Genomic DNA, 18,302 nt, shown 5'->3' on the forward strand with positions numbered 1-18,302 from the left:
CTGATTGTTGCGCCGTTGTCAATATTAAAAAAAAATAATAAAATTCTCTTCTCACCCACGTCCCGAAATCCTGAATTGTAATCTATCCGCCCGTGTATTTCTTTCTACGTTATCAACACGCTGCAGTCCTTCTGACGTATTTATCTTTGATTTTTAGTTACAAAATATCAGGCGAAGCAGCAACCACGCTTTTATAACTTTAACCATGAAAGGTCAAGCATTCGTTAAGAGACAAAGCAGCAATGTCATAATAAAGTTGTGTAGTGGAAAAGAAAATGCGTGTCCGTTTGTTTCCCCACGGCTAATAATGTGGCATGAATCGGCGCCCCCGGTGTGTTAAAAGTGTGGCCCAGCTTTAAATGTCAGCTCGATTGAGTTTCAGACAAAGAAGCTGCTTGGCGGTCTGAGGAATGCAACCAATCACAACCATTAGCAAACCCACAAACACGTTGTCAAAAGACAAACGGCACTTATCTTATTGTGAATTTGAGCAGTTTTCTATTTGGACAGTAATTTTCATTAGATATTAGTCAAATGTTTCGTGGTTGGTGTCAGGATAGCAGAAAAATATTTAAAGCTACTCATTGGGTTTAAAATCAGCAGAGAGAATGAGTTTTTCTCAACAGCAGCCTGACCTTTTCTCATTTAACGTGAGGTAATAAAGCGGAGTCGCGTGGCCTAACCCAGAGGATCCGTGGCTTCAGGGCCTGAAGGAGCTGAATTGAATTTTCTGGCCTCTCTGATTTGATAAAGCTCAGGAGGAGTTTCCGACTCGTGGCGAATCGATTTGAATGTTGCCTCTGAATGCTGCCTGCTGTTTTTCTTACCTTATTCAGGTGTTTCCTACCAATTTTTTTTTCTGACAGGAAGACATTTTTTGGGGGGGGCAATACCAATTTCTTTTTTTTTCTTTTTTTTTTGTATTTCTGCAATAATAAACACTATGATGCCTTATAGATTACAAATAGTGCAGGTTCTTAATTTTGAACCACTATCTGGCTTAAGAGGAACAAAAAAAATATTTTTCAGTCTAGTTTGACCGATCATAGCCACTCAGAGGAAAATCAGGCAGTCCTGATCTCAGACACATTGATTGTGACGGCTGCTGGTAAATTAGCCTCTTCACTATTTTGCACTTTTGCTAATTTATATGTTTTTATGCTGAAAAAAAATTTGGTAATGGAGCCATTGTCCATAGAACATTTTGGGCGTGTATGCATCGATTTGGAGATGTTTCATACATGCTCTGACAGTGGATGATTAGAAATCATTACCTTATAGTTTGCGGTAATCACATGGGTCATAAAGGTTTGATAATCTCTCCATTATATTCATAAGAGCTGCCTGGTCCGTAATTACGCTCATAAAAAATGACAGCATTTATGTAGATTAATGATTAAAAAAAGGCATCTAAAAAGGGAGTCGTTTTTCAGAGGAGCCTCTGTACTGGTTTAAAGACAGTTGGGAATATTAGCTGTAAGTCTTTGCAGAAGGCTTAAACAGTAAGTATGTCTTTGTGTTGCAACATGTAAATGAAAAAAGATGAATCCGAGCTGACTAAGGTTGTTCTACATTTTCACAGACTTCCGTTTGCAATGGTCAGACCCACAGGAAACACGTGGTCTGAAAAAAAGATCAGTTTGCTGTTTTAGCACTTTTTCAGTTCTGGAGAAGTACATTTCCCTAAGAAACCAAGATTATATGTATGCACTTCTATGTCTTCATCTGCCTTAAGCTTCATCTTGATTTATTATTTTACAGTCCAAAGCACAAACGCACACAACAAAACACATTCTCGTCGATAATGAATTTGTTTACGTTGGCCTGTTGAACTCTCTCTCCTTTTCCATTAGTGCTCTGACTCCCTGTGTTTCTAAACTAATACTTCCTTTAATATCTTCAGCTTATCTCTGGTTCTCCGGTGTCACTGGACCGGGACTTCACTGCAGGCAGAGGAACATTTTAGGTCACCTCTGTCTGTGTCCTGTAGTTCCCAGCTCGTCCACAGGGTGGAGGTGTTTGAAAGAAAGTGGTGGTTCATTCTAGATTCAGGAGCAGCATTTTTATCAGTTATCAACTTTCCTTAACAGCTGAGAAATTAACCTTTTTTAATGCCTACATTTACCCAGGTGTGTAAGGTTGGTGTGTATTTCGGTGTAGAAATGTAGCTGTTAATACATGAAGGTGAAATAATATCTAGGGCAGAACGCAACAAGGCAGAAGACGAATGTTTAAAATGTGGAGGAAAGGTCAAATCCTTTGTCGCATGTAGAAAAAGGCCTCACACAGACCTTAGGTTCATCTTCTCCACTACATGTACCATCCGCTTCAGCCTGGAAGAAACTAAAGGTGGGCCGAGACTTGAACCCATGACACATGGGTCGCACGCTCACCAAAATTGCATTTCAAATAATAATTATTCAGGTTAAATGGGGAACAGGGGCAGAAATGGGAGGTAGTGGAAACTAACTACTTTATATTGGGTGTTAAATGTTTGCAGCATTTCTCAAAATGCCGGCTTTTCAACCATATTAAAGAGGAGCATCTCTTTGATGACTGTCGAAATGGAAATTATCGCACTCTTTTTAATTTATCATGCAATTTAATTGATTTATTGCTTATTGTGACAGGCTTTCTGAATCCCACTTTATCTCCTTGGTCTTCGTAATGCTGTTTGTTCACTGATGTTCTCTAATAAACCTCCGAATTCTTCACAGAGCAGATACATTTAGATACACTTATTTTACTAATTAGGTGAATTGTAAAGGCAGTTGGTAGCACTGGATTTTATTCAGGGGTATCAGAGTTATTGGGGCTAAAATCAAAAGCACACAACTCTTTTCAGATATTTATTTGTAAGAAAATGTTGAAAGCCATACATATGACCAAATCAATGAATACCCAGTATTTCGATGCAACTTTACAAAATGCGATAAGTTTTATGATTACTTTTGTAAGTCACTCTAGCTCAGGATAGAGTTGAGATTTACAGGACTCTACATGTGTGCGCGAATGCGTCACTTTGTGCTCATCCAACTTTGGCGTTTATCTGCTTCAGACGACGGTGTGCATGCTAACAACCCACCCTTACCTGTTGGTGTGTAGCACCTTAGACCCACCTCACCTCCGTAGACTCTGCAATGTAGCCTCCTCACAGCACAGCCTCTCTGTATCTTCACCACTCCCCCTCCTCACTCCCTCCTGTATCATTCAGGGTAACGGCGCGTTGCTAAATGGAGTCGGAGCAGCTCTACCACAGAGGCTACTGCAGGAACAGCTACAACAGCATCGCCAGCGCCAGCAGTGACGAGGAGCTGCTGGATGGAGCCGGCATTATCATGGACTTCCACACCACCGAGGACGACAACCTGCTCGATGGGGACGCTGCCTCCCCAGGTAGGGAAGATGCCCCTAAGCTCCTCCCCCCAAAGAATCTGATTAATTTTTGTCTGGAAACTGAACTTCCCCCTGTCACAACTCAACCTTGACAAACCATGTTTTGATCAAACTTTAAGCGATCAATGGCATTCTGCTTTTGCCTTCTTGTGAGAGTGTAACCAAAATTGACGTCTTCAGTTCACTCTTGTGGTTGTGAATCGCCTCATTGTTGAAGTCGAGATGTTACACCACATCCGCATGTACGTGGTCACCTGTCTTGTGTCTTCTTCATCCAGATCCTTAGAAAACCTTCTGCCCATTCTTCCAAACAGCATCACAATCCTTCTGTCATTATCATCTAGAAACCCTTGCAAATGGTTGTACTTTCGTTGAGGTCAATCTTGAACAGGATATGAATCCAAGGCTGCCGATCCACACTCCTTGGTGCTGCGTTTCAGTTGATTTTTACTCTGGAGGTTTAGCTTTGCCTTCATTGCAATATTAGTCAAGTCTCACTGTAGCTGGTTAATGTTTGATAGGTGTGTCATCATTGACAGTGTTCCTCATTATGTGGGTGTGAATATGGCCAAGAATGCGAGTTTTGGTCAATGTTGATGTTGTTTTGCGTGTGTACTCTTGGATGACCCGTCTCTCTGGAATCTCTTGGTGTATTTCTTTAACCGCTATCGTGTCCAGATGACACTGATGGGCTCTTCAGCAAGTACCAACGTTGCTGATCCAATGACGTAAATCCATGGGCCAATCAATGAATGCAGTCATATGCCAATCAAATCGCTTGCAGTGAATAGCCAGTTTGTACCACCCCAGAAAGGTGGCCCCAGAAATGGGCAAGAAGTGTGCAGGATCTGCAAATGGAGACAAATCTGGTTGGGGCTAACTGGGGAAGAACTGGTTAAAGCAAATATTAGCGGACAGCAAAGCTAATATTTTTACTACATATTTTTACTACATCTTCACCCTATTGAAGCCCTACTTAAAGACTTCACTTGTGAAACTTTGAAACAGTTTGTGAAATTTTAAAATAAAGTTTTCAAATTTTTAAAATGTATTGTGTTGACGATATTTTAACTAAGTCTTCATGTCATCCACATTTCAAATTAAATATGGCGTTGGCAAATCATGAACTGTTTTATAGAACCGGTCATTGGTGTAAAGTAGGTAAAACAGGTTTGACCAGTTTAGATAGTAGTATCATCTAAATCTGATTTGGTAATTGTAAATTCATTAGACTTGGAGGCTAGAGCAGAACAGAAGTAGCCCAGAGTCGTTGATGGCAGTAAAAAAAAAAAAAAATTCTTTTAAGTCACGAGTAGAACAGATTCAGAGTTTTTTACGCTACTTCTCTGTCACATGCAAAAGATTCCTAACCTTTTGTTAGATAAAACTATTGCTGAGTAGTTTTAACACTTACTGTAAGACTTTTACCAGCTTTTTCCCTGCATAAACTCCACATCTCTGGTGTTCAAATAAGATCTCCCTCTCTCGCTCTCCGTCTCTCCCTCCCCCTACCCCTCTCCATTTCCTGTTCAGGTGTAGCTGAATGTGAATCTGGACATGAAAGGATCATTCTGATGCATCTTATGTAATTATCAGTGTTTTAAATATAAGTATAGCTTTATATAGGAGGAAACATGGCAACAGTGTATTTGTTAGTTTGTGTTGGCTTATACAACACCTTAAAGTGACAAACATTATTTAGGTAGGAAGTTGTAGGTTGATGTCAGGATCCGATTGGAGCTTGAAAGAAGTCAGTCATCTGTTTTTGTGGGATTAAATATTTCAGTTCTTTTGTGGTTCTGTTTGTTTGGATCCGGATCTCCTGCTCTAACTTTAGCGCTTTGGATTCCCAGTTTTGACGTCACAACTAGTCTTACCTGTCTAAGTCGTTTTAATATTGCTTACATAAATTGAATTCCTAGTGCTGGGCGTGAACCCGCTCACGCCTCCGCCTGCCTTCATGTTTCAGGATTTTCAAATCCTCAGTGTTTTATTTTTTCTTAGTCGTACGTTTTTGCTTTATTCAACAATTCAGTGACCCTGACAGACTTTGTCATTTCCACAAGCAGGCTGGTGTGTCCGGCTTCCTCTTCCTTCCCTGCGTCTGCCTCCCTCACATATCCTCACTGATCAAACAGAAAGCACACTCAGTTGTTGCAGTGCCACAGGAGCTCAATTTGGAGTCGGCAAATTCAAAGTGTGCGTTTCATTTCAGCATCTTTACAACTTAAATTGGCTTCTCTTTAAACCGAACAGAAAAATGTTTAAACAAGATTCCTCTAAAAGGTAAAAATCACCGTAACAAAATGAGTTAATGAGTCCTGGAGAGTGAATATAAAAGTAGATTTCATCATCGGGATGTTTTATGGGGATTATACTTTGCTTCAGTCGTCTTTGTGAAACAGAGAAAAGGCTAAGCTCAGTCGTCTCCCCGCCCAGCCCTGAGGTCATACCTTTTTCATCAATGTTAATGTTGGCTACTTCTTGACGTCAGCTTCTCATACGCTGCAGTTCTAAAAATAAATACGATGTATTTACTTACAGTCTTACTTTATTTATGGAAAATGTATTGATCCTCCACTCACCGATCTGAACCTGTCGGCTTTTATGATCCCATTGTTCCACCACGACCCAAAAACTCATAACTCAAGCTATGCTCGCTACGTGAAACCAAAATCCAATCATGAAGTGGATTTGTTACTAAAATTATTTACCCAAACGGATATTGATGAAGAAAGTCCGCCTTGCCTCACTAACTTGAACGCTATAACTCCCAGTATGCCAGAAAACGGGTTTGGCAGGAATTTAATTTTGACATTCTCGTCATCAATTTCATTTTTTTTTCTTTGTTTCACGTCCAGCTTAGAGTCCAACACAGTGAAACTATCTCCCTATGCTGCTTTGCTGTATTCATTTTTTCTTCTACATATGTTAGAAGCCCTGCATTGAAATGAGACTGCACTCTGAAAACTTGTTGGACTGACATTCAAGTGGTTAACTGAGTTAAAGTTGAGTCTTTGCATCTTAAGGCTAAAATACTCAAACACCTGATGAGCAAGTTTGGGCCGATGCAGAACAATGCAGCAGTAATTGACAGAGTTGCTCTTTGCCTTTAGGGGCATCAGAAAGCATGTCTTATATAGTGAAGCTGGATGCCCACATTTTTGGTGTCATTCTGCAATGTTGGACTCATAGCATGAAATACTTTTGTATGGTTTTCATATTAACCTGTTTGCAACATTTAAACATTTTAAAATCTTAACATTAACACTAAGCAGTGTCAGTTTTTAGGATCATGTTATAGCAGTGTGTTAAGCTTTTTACATCTTTATTGCATTATATTTAACGTCTTTGCATTGAGTTTTGCATGTTGGCATCTTTGTGGAGAGTTGATCTTTTTAAGATTGTGGTAGCGTCACATTAGCCTTTGTAGCATTCATTAACTTATATTCATTTCTTAGTGCTGGATTCGGCCTTTTTAATAATTTTGTATTACATTTTATAGCATTTGACGACCTGTTTTAACGTATCGTGTTGCATTGCGTTACCCTCTTACATATATTAGTGTAGTTCATCTTTTTAGCCTCTGAATAGAGTTACTGCAGCACTGCATAAAGGTTTTTAACATTGTTCAGTTAAGGCTCTGAATATCTTTATTGCTATTCTTTATAATTTGCCACACTGAAACGCGCGGTAATGTACTTTTAATTAGTGGCCTGGGGTGGATCTACGTGTCGAACTAGTCAGGATTTCAATGACAGATGAGTAACTTCATTCCTTTGAACCTGTTCAGCAGCCAGCCGACGCTGAACAGTCTGGATTAAAGTTCTTCTTTTGCGTTAGTCTGCAGTCTATTCTCTACCTCCTCGTGCTATTCGCGAGGGGCGTGTTCACAGAAAACTTTGCGAAGTCCTCCTCGGGTCCAGCGCTGCCGGACGCTCTGTCACCCATCACATGGAGTTCAGCACCGAAGGGCTTCGTTTGGCCAGCGAGAAGCAAAGGAACAAAAAGGATCAAACTGAAGCTGGTTTTACAGGAGACGGTTTAGGTTTGATTTGATGATCTCACTAATATTCCTTGAGGAAGGAGGTGAAAAGCTGTGGCTGAAATCACCTGAATTAGCCGCCACCAACAATGTGGCACCTGAAGGTAAGAACCACAAAGGTCTAAAGCATGACAAGCTGATGTTTTACCTATTGGGTCGCTAAGATCACACTTTAAGTCTAGGGAATTGCAAAGGATTATTTTTGTTTTATGTAGTAACATGCTATTAAATTGAGTTGCCCCAATGCCTCTGAAATGTAATGGATGTGAACTACGTTGGATTTTAAATCTTTTTAAGCTTCTGTGTGGTAGGATTGAGGTTACAATGTGTAGCAACAAACCAAATTTTTAAGAACCTAAGGCAGAAAACGGCAGACTGTAATAATAGTAATTTACATGCGGTTTACATGTCATTCTGACTTGGAGAACGCCTACAAAAGCTTTAAGATCTTGTTTGTGGTTTCGTGAAGCCTTTATTTGATTGTAAGCAGTTTGCAGGTATTCCAAATCAAATTGTTGCAACAGCACATTCATTTTTGTTTCATAATAGTTTGGTGTAAGTGAGAAAAGAAGCACGCTGTGTTTTGCATCACATTATCCCAAGGTTTTTGTTGATTGTTCATGATTACGCTGATGTCAAAGTGAAAATCTGCGTTTAGCTCATTAGTCATTTGATTTTAAGCAAAACACCGAGGCTTGCAGGTTGCTACTGCAAACATCTGTCAGAAAGTGAGTGGGTCACTCTCAGGAGCTCAGTGTGCTACCATGATCGGATGCCATCTGTGCACCAGAGTTTGATGTGAAATGTCCTTATGGTTGATGGTTGGTGGTGTTTTATCACAGTGGAAGTGCAGATTACAACTTAATCAGAGGCCACCAGTTGTCTGTGTAGTCCAGTTGTGCCCAAAGTGGGTCCCTGAGGGCCGGCATCTTGCATATTTTAGTTCTCCCTGGTTTAACGCACCTGGATTCAATGATGGCTAACGAGCCATTGTCATGTTGAGAAGGTTGTTACTACCACTAGGGAGAGAAGTAAAACACACAGAAAGGACCGACTTTGGGCAGCCCTGGTGTAGTCGATGGCTACAGACTTCCAAACTTCATTAGGCTTCAGATTAGCTCAAGAAGCAGAACGTTTTATGAGTGAGTGAGAGTTTCATGGATTGTTTCTCTTTGGACAAGCAGTGGCAGTACAACGGAAACCATCAGATACAGTGACAAAAAGTCATTGGCAATCTCAAGACAGATGACTCCTTTGCCTGATATTTTCATATAAAAACTACAAAAAATGGCAAAAAAATTGATTAAATGACCACCACCTGATCAATTCTGTATCGTCTTTGCACAAAACGTTTTTTTTGTTACACTATTCTACAAGAAAAAGGAGGGGGGAAAAAGTGTTCCTTTACAGATTACTTGAGTTTTTTTGTTTTGTTTTTTTTTACAATTGTAAAGATTTTAATGTCAAACAAAGACGAATACAAAAGTAGCTTTGGAAAAGGGATTTAAGGCGATGTTTAACGTTTGATTTGGATAAATTAGTCTCTTTTCTAAGAAAATCAACGTCTCCAGGCCTGAATCCAACAATGTCACTCAACTGGATTTTTTAAATGTATTTTTTTTAAAGAAAAGCTAAAAAAAAAAAAAAGGCAGAGCAACCCATTTCCTCCAGCAACAACTAATGAGGGGAAAAGACATAATTGATATTCAAAAAAAAAAAAAATCTGAGTCTGTTATTTAAAACCTTCAGCTTTAGGAATCTAAAAATGACTTATTTTAGTCATGATTTATGTGCTAATCTTACAGGGATTCCTCTACATGTAACTGATCATGGTGCTCCACGACGCCAATCTAAAAGTGACCACAACTTCAGAATTACATTTTTTAAAAATATGTGTTAAAACGATGTGAAATATGTGCACTTATACTAACCAAAATTACCATGAAATGTTGAAATATGCTCAGTGCTCAGCATTGTGAGGCGGTTCTCTCAAGATCTGACGAATATAGAAGTGATGGTAATCTGTAACCGTGACACTTGTAATATTTAAATATTCCTGACGCCTCATCCCACCACCATGGTTTTAAAAAAAATTCTGCCTTAATTATTTTTATTTACTTGTTCATTTATTTCAAACATGATGGAAGTTTAAAATCACACACATGAACAAGGAATGCAAAAGACACATATTTTTGTTCCACAGTAATTGTAACATGCTAAAAGGAAGAAAGAAACTTATGAACTCCTACCTCATAAATCAAATCTGAAAAAATAAACGTAAGCTAATTAATTTTCCATTTTATCTGGATTTACATATGTCAAATATGCATCCATACCCACACACGTTAGCCTCAATTTACATAAACACATTAGTGCTGTTTATCACTCATATTTCTATATCTTGTGATAACGTCCTCCTTAAATTTCCTTTTAAATTAGTATAAAATGTTGACTTTGTTTTATCTCCTCATTTAACTTCCTTTAGCCAACTTCAATTTTACACCATGAATTAGGACACGATTCACGGTGTATTGATTTGAAATATAACTTGTTTAAGCAAACATTTAACAAGAAGCAATGTCAAAATATAACATTTTATATAAAAAGTAAGATCAAGATATTCTTATGTAATATGGTAAACCAGTTTTTGTTACCAGTCTACATTTTTCCTTCACTCAGTACTTTATTTTTTTACTAGCAGGAGCTTAATTCTTCTTCTTATTATTATTATCGTTATTATTATCCAAATCATTTAATGAGGATAAACTGTCATTTGGCTCAGCTCTGAGAATGAGCCGGTCCATTTTAAATGCCGTCAGCAGCTTATCTAAACCCCCCTGTGACCCGACACTTTGGTCTCTCCCGTTCAGCCTCAGGACTCTCAGACCTCCCATAGCAACCAAAGCAGGCAGGGCTGACCGGCTCTGCGTGATCGGCTTTCTGTGTGTGTGTGTGTGTGTGAGGGAGATGACATCATCAGCCCTCAGAGTCAGCTGCTGCAGTGGAGAGCGAGATAAAAAGAAAAGGGAGGGGAGGGAAAGGCAGGACCGTGCGTCGTCACACACATTTCTCTCCCCTCTCCATCGCTCACACACTCGCACACACTCTCAGCGTCACACAGCCCTGCTTGTCTTCCCTTGGTAAACATGGCTGCAGCAGTGAGAGGAGTCCCAGTGAAGCCCAGCTCGGTTTTAGCCTAGCTTCTTTCTGAGTGTCGTTATGGAGGAGGAGGACGCGGCGGCCGACCCCTATCTGCCCTACGACGGGGGAGGGGACACCATTCCCCTGCAGGAGATCCCTAGAAGAGGTACGCCACGTCTTCTCCGATTCCCTCGTTTCCTCACGCCTCTACCACAACAGAGGCCGACATCCTCCGCCTTCCTCCCAGGGAATGCGTGGATCTGTACGGGAGACGGACGCAGCGCAGGTTCAGCAGCCGCAAACGTTGGGGCGTAAAAACCAAACGTTTTTTTTATGAATACAGCTCCTGTTAACGTTCAGGACTCTGTTGATCATTGACTGGCCGTGTGTGTGAGAGTAAGTGAGTGTGTGTGCGTGCGTGCAAAAGATGACGAGATAAAGGAGGAGCTGATTTCGCATGAGAGCGTCAGCCTGTTTGCAGAACACCTTACAGACCTTTATCTGTAAGGAAGGACATGTTGAGCCTCAATGTGTTGATTTAATGTTGCCGTATGAAGACATGCAGTACGTAGGGAACACTTGTTGGTTGGTTTCAGTGTCTTACCGCGTGGAACTGGTTCTGCTGGATCAGGTTGTCGGGTTTTCTGATTGGCATGGTGACATTTTCAGTCCTGGAGCTTTATCTTGGTCTTCATACGTGGCCTTTAGGGAGGTTTTGTTCCTCTGAGCTCTGTTAGATTATCACAGTGAGCGAGCAAAGACACAACACTCCTAGAGTTAAGGACACAATAACATATCCCTGTCTTATTTCTCTATTCACTTAGATAAATTGTCTGTTTCCTACTCCCCTTTTAGTGAAATCACCAGAGACTGCAGTGCAAATAAATCAGTTCCAGCCGTGTTTTTGCCAAACAGAACTGTAGTAATTTAGTCATTCTGGGGTTGTTGGCCTCCAAGTTTTTGGCCTTTTCTTGATCTGTTGTCACTACATCATTGGTAAACACCAAATGTAACTCCTTGAATTCACGCTCAGTAATATTTCTTTATTCAAAAACACCCTCTCAGATCTGTTTCACCCCGTCTCCATGCGGTAAATCCACAGGAAAAGACTGTTAAGGATGGATCTGTACCAATCAATCGGCCATAGATCAAAATCAGTGTTCCCTTCACCATCTCCAGTCAGTGAGCAGCAGGGCGAATACTCAAAATCTTATTACTTTTTTTGTTCCCAGTCACTAATTGCATCAAACTTGCTGGCTTAAATCCTTGATCTCGTATTGATTTAAAAATTGCTACATTTGACTGTTTTTGCAACAATAAGGTTGAGAGGTTTGTTTTTTTGTTTGTTTTTTTTGCTTTCTGATGTTGCACTGTAGAAATGACATATCATTGTTTAGACCATCAGTTTGGACTGAACCAGCTGGTGATTTATTTGCACTGACAAGAGGCAGGATGGTTTCCTGATTCCTGATAGTTTCATCTGGTTTCTTGTTCTTTACATGCCTTTTTTCCACCTTCCTTTCTGCTTGTGTTCAGTACTTTTCCTGTCGTTTCACGTTATTACATTACTTAATTTCTGAATTTATTTGTTTCGGGTTTTTCTTTGTTGCTACCAACACCTGGTGAAAATGTCATGTCGATTGCACCGTTAGAAATATGGTTACTATGAAAATTGTGACGCATTCATTACTTATTTTACCAATCTGATTTGATAGGTTTGAAAGCAAACTGGTAATATCCGTCAGTCAGAAAAGCCTGATTATTAAATATCTGGTTAAAGATGAAGTACAATTTAGCATCTTTGGGATGGAGACAGAACCTCCAGCGATATTCCCGTCCTCCTCTGGGGACCTGGCCGGCGCCGGTCGGCAGCGGAGGCTCGTTGGGGCTCAGTCGGGCTGTCGGGGTCAGTCCGCGATCACATGACGGCTGAGCAGGCTCGCTCTGCTTCAGTCCTGCTGATACAGAGCGTCTTAACCGGCTGCCTGCAAAACCTCCCTGAGCTGATTCACTCCACGACGGTGGAAAGGCCTCCGCAATTTAACTACAGAAACATTAACAACGATTATTAGACGTTAGTAATTCAGTTGGCATTCAACATTCAGTTGTTCGTTTTCGAGAAGTGGCGTTGACAGTCAGCGACCCTACAGCCAGCGGGGCGTATTAGTTGTTAAGCAGAATGTGCAGCGTCACTCTACACAGGGAAGAAACTGAAACCTTATTATTGTGTGTGTGTGTGTGTGTGTGTGTGTGTGTGTGTGTGTGTGTGTGTGTGTGTGTGTGTGTGTGTGTGTGTGTGTGTCTTTTGCCTGGATGTTTGCTGGAGCATAGAAAGCATATGACATGCGGATGCCGTCCCCTTCAATCTCTGTTTTCCATGTTGTCACCACTACTTTCCTCGTTCAGCCTTATGTTAATGCAGCTTCATAAGCAGCTTGTCTGATTTATCTCGACACTTGGACGGCGTTTCTTTGACTAGAAAAGGTCATTTTTGCTTTAAAATGGTTTTTCAAATCGTAAAACTGTTTTTTCGCTCGCCGTCACTAAACAACCCAGTTTGTTGTGTCAAATTGGTATATTAAATCACCAGACTGCTTGTATTTTTGGTAATTTTTTATTGTTTAGATGGGTGTAATTTTCCATCCCGGTGCAGCAAAAGTTATAACTGTGACGCCTTGAAACCATTTCAAGGCGTCACAGTTATAATCTAACAATACAGAATCCAGTAGAAATCAGTTCATTCTTGTCGTCTTTTTATTGAGCGATACTCGCATACTCCAGGATAAACAGAGATTTGTGAAGCTCCAATAGAGTGGACATGAATATGACTTGTTATTGCAGGAGTTTCATTAGGATCGCTGATGGACACTGTAAAGTGAGTCCTATTCAGTGCCATTTATTTTTATTATTTCTCGTCGTTTCTACTTGTTGGAAAATTCATACAGCAGGTTGTCCTTTTATTAAAATCATAAACTATTATGTTTAATCCCTATTCATATGTAATTTGTGGAAATCGGTGACGCCCATCAGATCATTTTAACAAGTAAAACAACAACATAATGTTACATAAACAAACCTGTGAATATTCTCCTTACACTTCTAGGATACAACACAGATTATAATTTAGTTCTTTTATCAAGTCTGAGAGCTAGTGATGAGTGTTTTTGTTCAGATTAATAACTTTAAATTGCACTCTGCTCCAGAAGTACTCGATAGTCTTTTTTTTTTTTTACTTGTGATATTTTGAGTCACTCCTGTAAACACTCTCCTGTACATTGAATCTGATGAGTCAAAGGAAACCTGATCATCACTGTGTAGTAGCACCAGCTTATATCTGCTGATGAACTGAGAATATCACACCACTGTCTCGCTTGTTTTGGGTGCAGAAGGTTTATTTACAGGTGCAGATTCCTAGAGTAAAGTCTAAACTCCATATAATTTCACTGTTGTGTCAACAATAGGATGCTAATTGTCTCCGCTCTCCTCTCCCACACACAGGTTTCTTTTGAAATGAGAAACTTTCATGTGAAAATGTTTGCGTTAATCCCAAAGTTGACCTCATTTCACTTTAAAACTACAACGACCAAGTCCTCAGAGATAACACTCTTCCGTATCTGGTCCCAGTTTTTCCTCCCACACCTTCCACGAGGAGAACTTTATAGAAAATAACACGCAGTCCAATTTTATGTTCATATTTTAAAGTCAAAATTCAGAAAATCCTAATTTCACTCTAGGTTTTCTCCTCTTTTTTTTTAAACAGAAATGCAGCTCAGGACACTTTCATGCACTTTCTCTCCAATAACTGTTCATTTCTGGTCTCAGGATACAAATCAGGGACAATTTTGAAACGGAAGAATAGTCTAGCGTAGTTGGTGGCGTGTCAATATCGGCTTATTACCATGAATCATGTTGCTCTGATGCTGCTTTATGGCCACTTTTATGACTCTTGTTCAAACCGCTTATGTTTGTTTTTAAGTTTAGTACGTATTGGGGGGGGATTTACGGCTATGAACAAACATATCTCCGATGGCAATTACCCTGATAAAACTGCAGGAATGCCTAATGAAAGGAATACCCCTTCTACTTCTCCGCCCTTCTTCACAATACATCCACGATGACTGATGTGCTTTTTTATTGGGGTTTGATGAGATAAAGCAGCACATAGTAGAGCGTAGCTATGAAGCAAAAGGACAGAGATACGTGGTTTTACTTTTTTTTTTTTTCACTATATGGTGAAATAAAGGATTTTAAGCTTATTTGATGCGTTCTTGCTCAGCTCTAGCTTTAGCGCAGAGGAAAGCACGCAGAATGCAGCGCTGAACGGTGAATATATGCAACACACAGTGAGTTTTGTAGCAGCTGTCAAACCCTCAGTAACATCCTCGGCTTGCAGCTGGCGGCTCGGCGCAGGACGTCGAAAAAAATGCAACAACGTTCTTGGCTCATGTAGGACACACCTGTCTGAATGAACCAGTGATTAATCACAACGGGTCATTCAGTATTAAGAACATAGAACGAGAATCTCATGAAATAAACGGCTGCAGTAGGAGGTTTTGAATGAATCGGTTCATTATTGGATCTCGCACCTCAAAGATCACGTTACTCCGTGTTCGTTTTAGTCTCCTTTACGTTAGGGTTTCTGCAGGTTTCATCAACTCACATTTAACTCAACTCACCCTAACCCTAACCCTACCCTAACCCATTTTTTGTACATAACGCACCTAACCTTGTGTGCCTGAGTCAATGTCAACCAGCCAAATGTAAGTGTAAATTTACATTTGTACCATCCATCCATCCATCCATCCATTTTCTTGCACCTTTTTTCCCTCAGTGGGGTCGGGAGGGTTGCTGGTGCCCATCTCCAGCCAACGTTTCGGGCGAGAGGCGGGGTACACCCTGGACAGGTCGCCAGTCTGTCGCAGGGCACAGACTGGTGACCTGTCTGTGCCCTAAGAACATACAACGAGAATCTCATGAATTCTCGTGAGAATTTGAGATTCTCACGAATTCTGGTACAAATGGTCCAGATGATCCATTTGTACCAGATGGACGCAAAAAGCTATCTTAGCTAACAAGGGTAGCTAAGTTATCAGCTAGTTAGCGGTAGCCTGAACCATCTTGAGTCCCAGAACGCAGCGAAGATGAGTGCAGGTGACTCAGATATTTGCATGATAGAAAAATCTCACCCGAAAAAGAACTAGATACAATATACGAGATAAAATGGTCTTGCTGCATCAAAATTTACGATGTGATTGACTTATTTAGGGCCGCCTTACTTTTCCCCTCTCATAAATTTAAGGCCTTAATTTTAGGATTTAAGACCTTTTAAGAATGGGCAGACGTCCTGTAAATGGCACTGTTTATCTCAACGTTTCTGAGCCAGGAGGTGCGTGTGTGTGTTTAGTGCAGCCCGGCTGTGGGTTCTGTTTTTAAAAGTCACGCATCAGAACCTGGACACCCCGTATTCATGAGAATTGGGCTAATATCGCTGAAAGCAGGAGAAACGAGTTGAATCCCTGCTACATGCCTCACTTCATCTTTGTTGTCTCCCTTCAGTAAAACACACAACAACGTCTTTGTGTGGCTCATGAATACTTGGTGTCTTCAGAACGAGGCGGTCAAATGCCACAAGACGGCTTTTCAGTCGGGATTTGTGAAAGTTACGTCTGATTCTCTGCGTTGTAAAGACATGAAACTGAAATGATTTAATTCTGAAGGGGTGGGCATTTAATGTAGGATTTTTATCATGATGCAATAAATTGCAATTGTTCATTAAAAGCCTTAACACTGTCTATTATTTTTTTTACGATTTTTTTTTTCCAAAGGTTTTTTCAATTAATGCGTTAATGTTTCCCACTGAACCGAACAGAAACTGTCATGTGGATTAGTACAAACTCTTACTCCCTGTGTTTTTTTTGTTTTTGTTTTTATTGTTCTGCAGGCTCAAACTACGCCATGTCTAATGGCGGCGGGGCAGCCAGTAGTACCACCCATCTGTTGGACTTCCTGGAGGAGCCCATTCCAGGAGTGGGAACGTACGACGACTTCCACACCATCGACTGGGTGCGCGAGAAGTGCAAGGATCGCGAGAGACACAGGAAGGTGAGGACACCGAGAGGAACGCGTAAAAAAAATAAAGACGTTTTCATAATGATGGAGAACATTCATGAAGATCCAACCGGTCCTGTACAAAGTGGAAAACATGAGAGATGATTTATTACCACTTTGCAAAGCCCGGATCAAAATGAGGACATAAAATTGTGGGTAAAAATGTCAAATGAAGTTACTTTTTAAACACTGCCAAACTGTTCCAAAAAAAATGAAAATGCAACATTTCTGCAACATCGTAAAAAGTTTAAAATGTGTTGTGTAAAGGACAGGTGAGCTAAGACTGCAGCTTCCTGTTCACAAAGATTTGAGGCTGTAACTGCAGCCAATGTTTTTTTTGTTTTGTTTTTTGTTTTTTTGAGAGGAGCTTCTATCTTTAATAAATTTGCAAACACTCCAAATGATCATAATGACATATTTGTGTGCAGAACAACAAAATGTGGAAAAAATGTAATGTACTGCATGTCATAATAAAAGCCTCAAATTCTACTAAAACTTGCAAAACCAAAAACAAACACATTCACTTCGTCTAGATTTTCTGTGGGGATTTTTTTGTTATCTCCGCTTTCACCCCAGTTTAAATCAACATTTTTTTACTCTACACTCTCATGAACGCACCGTGCGTTCTTCCTCCTGCCTCTGTTTTTGCTCAAATATTGACTCACTGTCTTGGCAATCTCTCCACGCATGTTTCAGTGCAGAACGTTTAGATGCTGATAAGACTTTAAATGATATTTGAATACTTTGTTTTTTATGACCCGGTCGCGCCTGGCGTACAGGAAGTGCTGTAGTAAAACCGCTTCATTAAATCAACAGTGGAAATCATACCAGAAAACCTGCAGCAGATTACAGAGCTGCTTCAGACCGGAATCGTTTCCCCAACCTTTGACCTACTTTTATATCAGTCTGTGTTTTTTTTTTTTTTTGTTTGTTCTCCCGTTCTTTATTCCTTTTAATTAGTTTAAATTTGCCTCATCGTGTCTGCACAGATCAACAGCAAGAAGAAAGAGTCGGCATGGGAGTTCACCAAGAGCCTGTACGACGCCTGGTCCGGGTGGCTGGTCGTGACGCTCACCGGCTTGGCATCAGGTAACCAACTCGCCGAACGACGAATCGGACGGCCCGTATCTCCTGTGCCAGTGACTCTCACATGCTCTGCCTGAGGCACCCTCTGCTGTTTCCTCCCCAACTTATCTTCTGATCTCACTTCTCCCCGGCGCGTCGTTCTGCAGAGCATTGCCAGACACAGTCCAGTCACTTACTGTCTGCAAAAAAACAGAACGAGGCAACCTTGCCGCCAGTCTTTGCTTTAAAAAACTATCCAGCTGCTGAGAAATAAAAATGTGTTGGCTTTATTTGTGTTTAATTTGGTGTTGGATAGCGTTTCATCTAACCCATTACAAAAATATGAATTACATTTTGTCGCAGCAGGTTGTTTATTCCTCAAAATTGAATTTTAAAGACTGTACAATAGCGTAATTTTAAAGTCAAAAGAAAATGATACATGGTTTTAAAACAAATGTTTGACAAATAAAAATCTGAAAAGTGTGGCGTTCATTTGTATTCACCCCTCCAAGTCAGAAATTTTCCACGATGGTATGTCTACTAGCTT

General features: G+C 40.4%; 1 protein-coding gene across 6 annotated transcripts in view; it reads left to right on the forward strand.

Moving 5' to 3' along the window:
* Positions 1-18,302, forward strand: part of clcn3 (chloride channel 3) — a 37,867-nt gene that overhangs the window by 4,311 nt on the left and 15,254 nt on the right. For 3 of the 6 annotated variants that reach the window (XM_008427922.3, XM_008427927.3, XM_008427926.3), the window contains exons 2-4: positions 3,215-3,396; positions 16,524-16,684; positions 17,680-17,779. In XM_008427922.3, the coding sequence (XP_008426144.1) occupies positions 3,234-3,396; positions 16,524-16,684; positions 17,680-17,779 (424 nt within the window). In that variant the 5' untranslated portion in view covers positions 3,215-3,233. Of the gene's footprint in view, positions 1-3,214; positions 3,397-10,388; positions 10,749-16,523; positions 16,685-17,679; positions 17,780-18,302 lie in introns of those variants that run through there. The other 3 variants (XM_008427923.3, XM_008427928.3, XM_008427924.3) reach the window with 3 other exon arrangements.

This window comes from Poecilia reticulata, chromosome 18 (assembly GCF_904066995.2).
Source record: "Poecilia reticulata chromosome 18, P_reticulata-male-v2, whole genome shotgun sequence".
Lineage (NCBI taxonomy): Eukaryota > Metazoa > Chordata > Actinopteri > Cyprinodontiformes > Poeciliidae > Poecilia > Poecilia reticulata.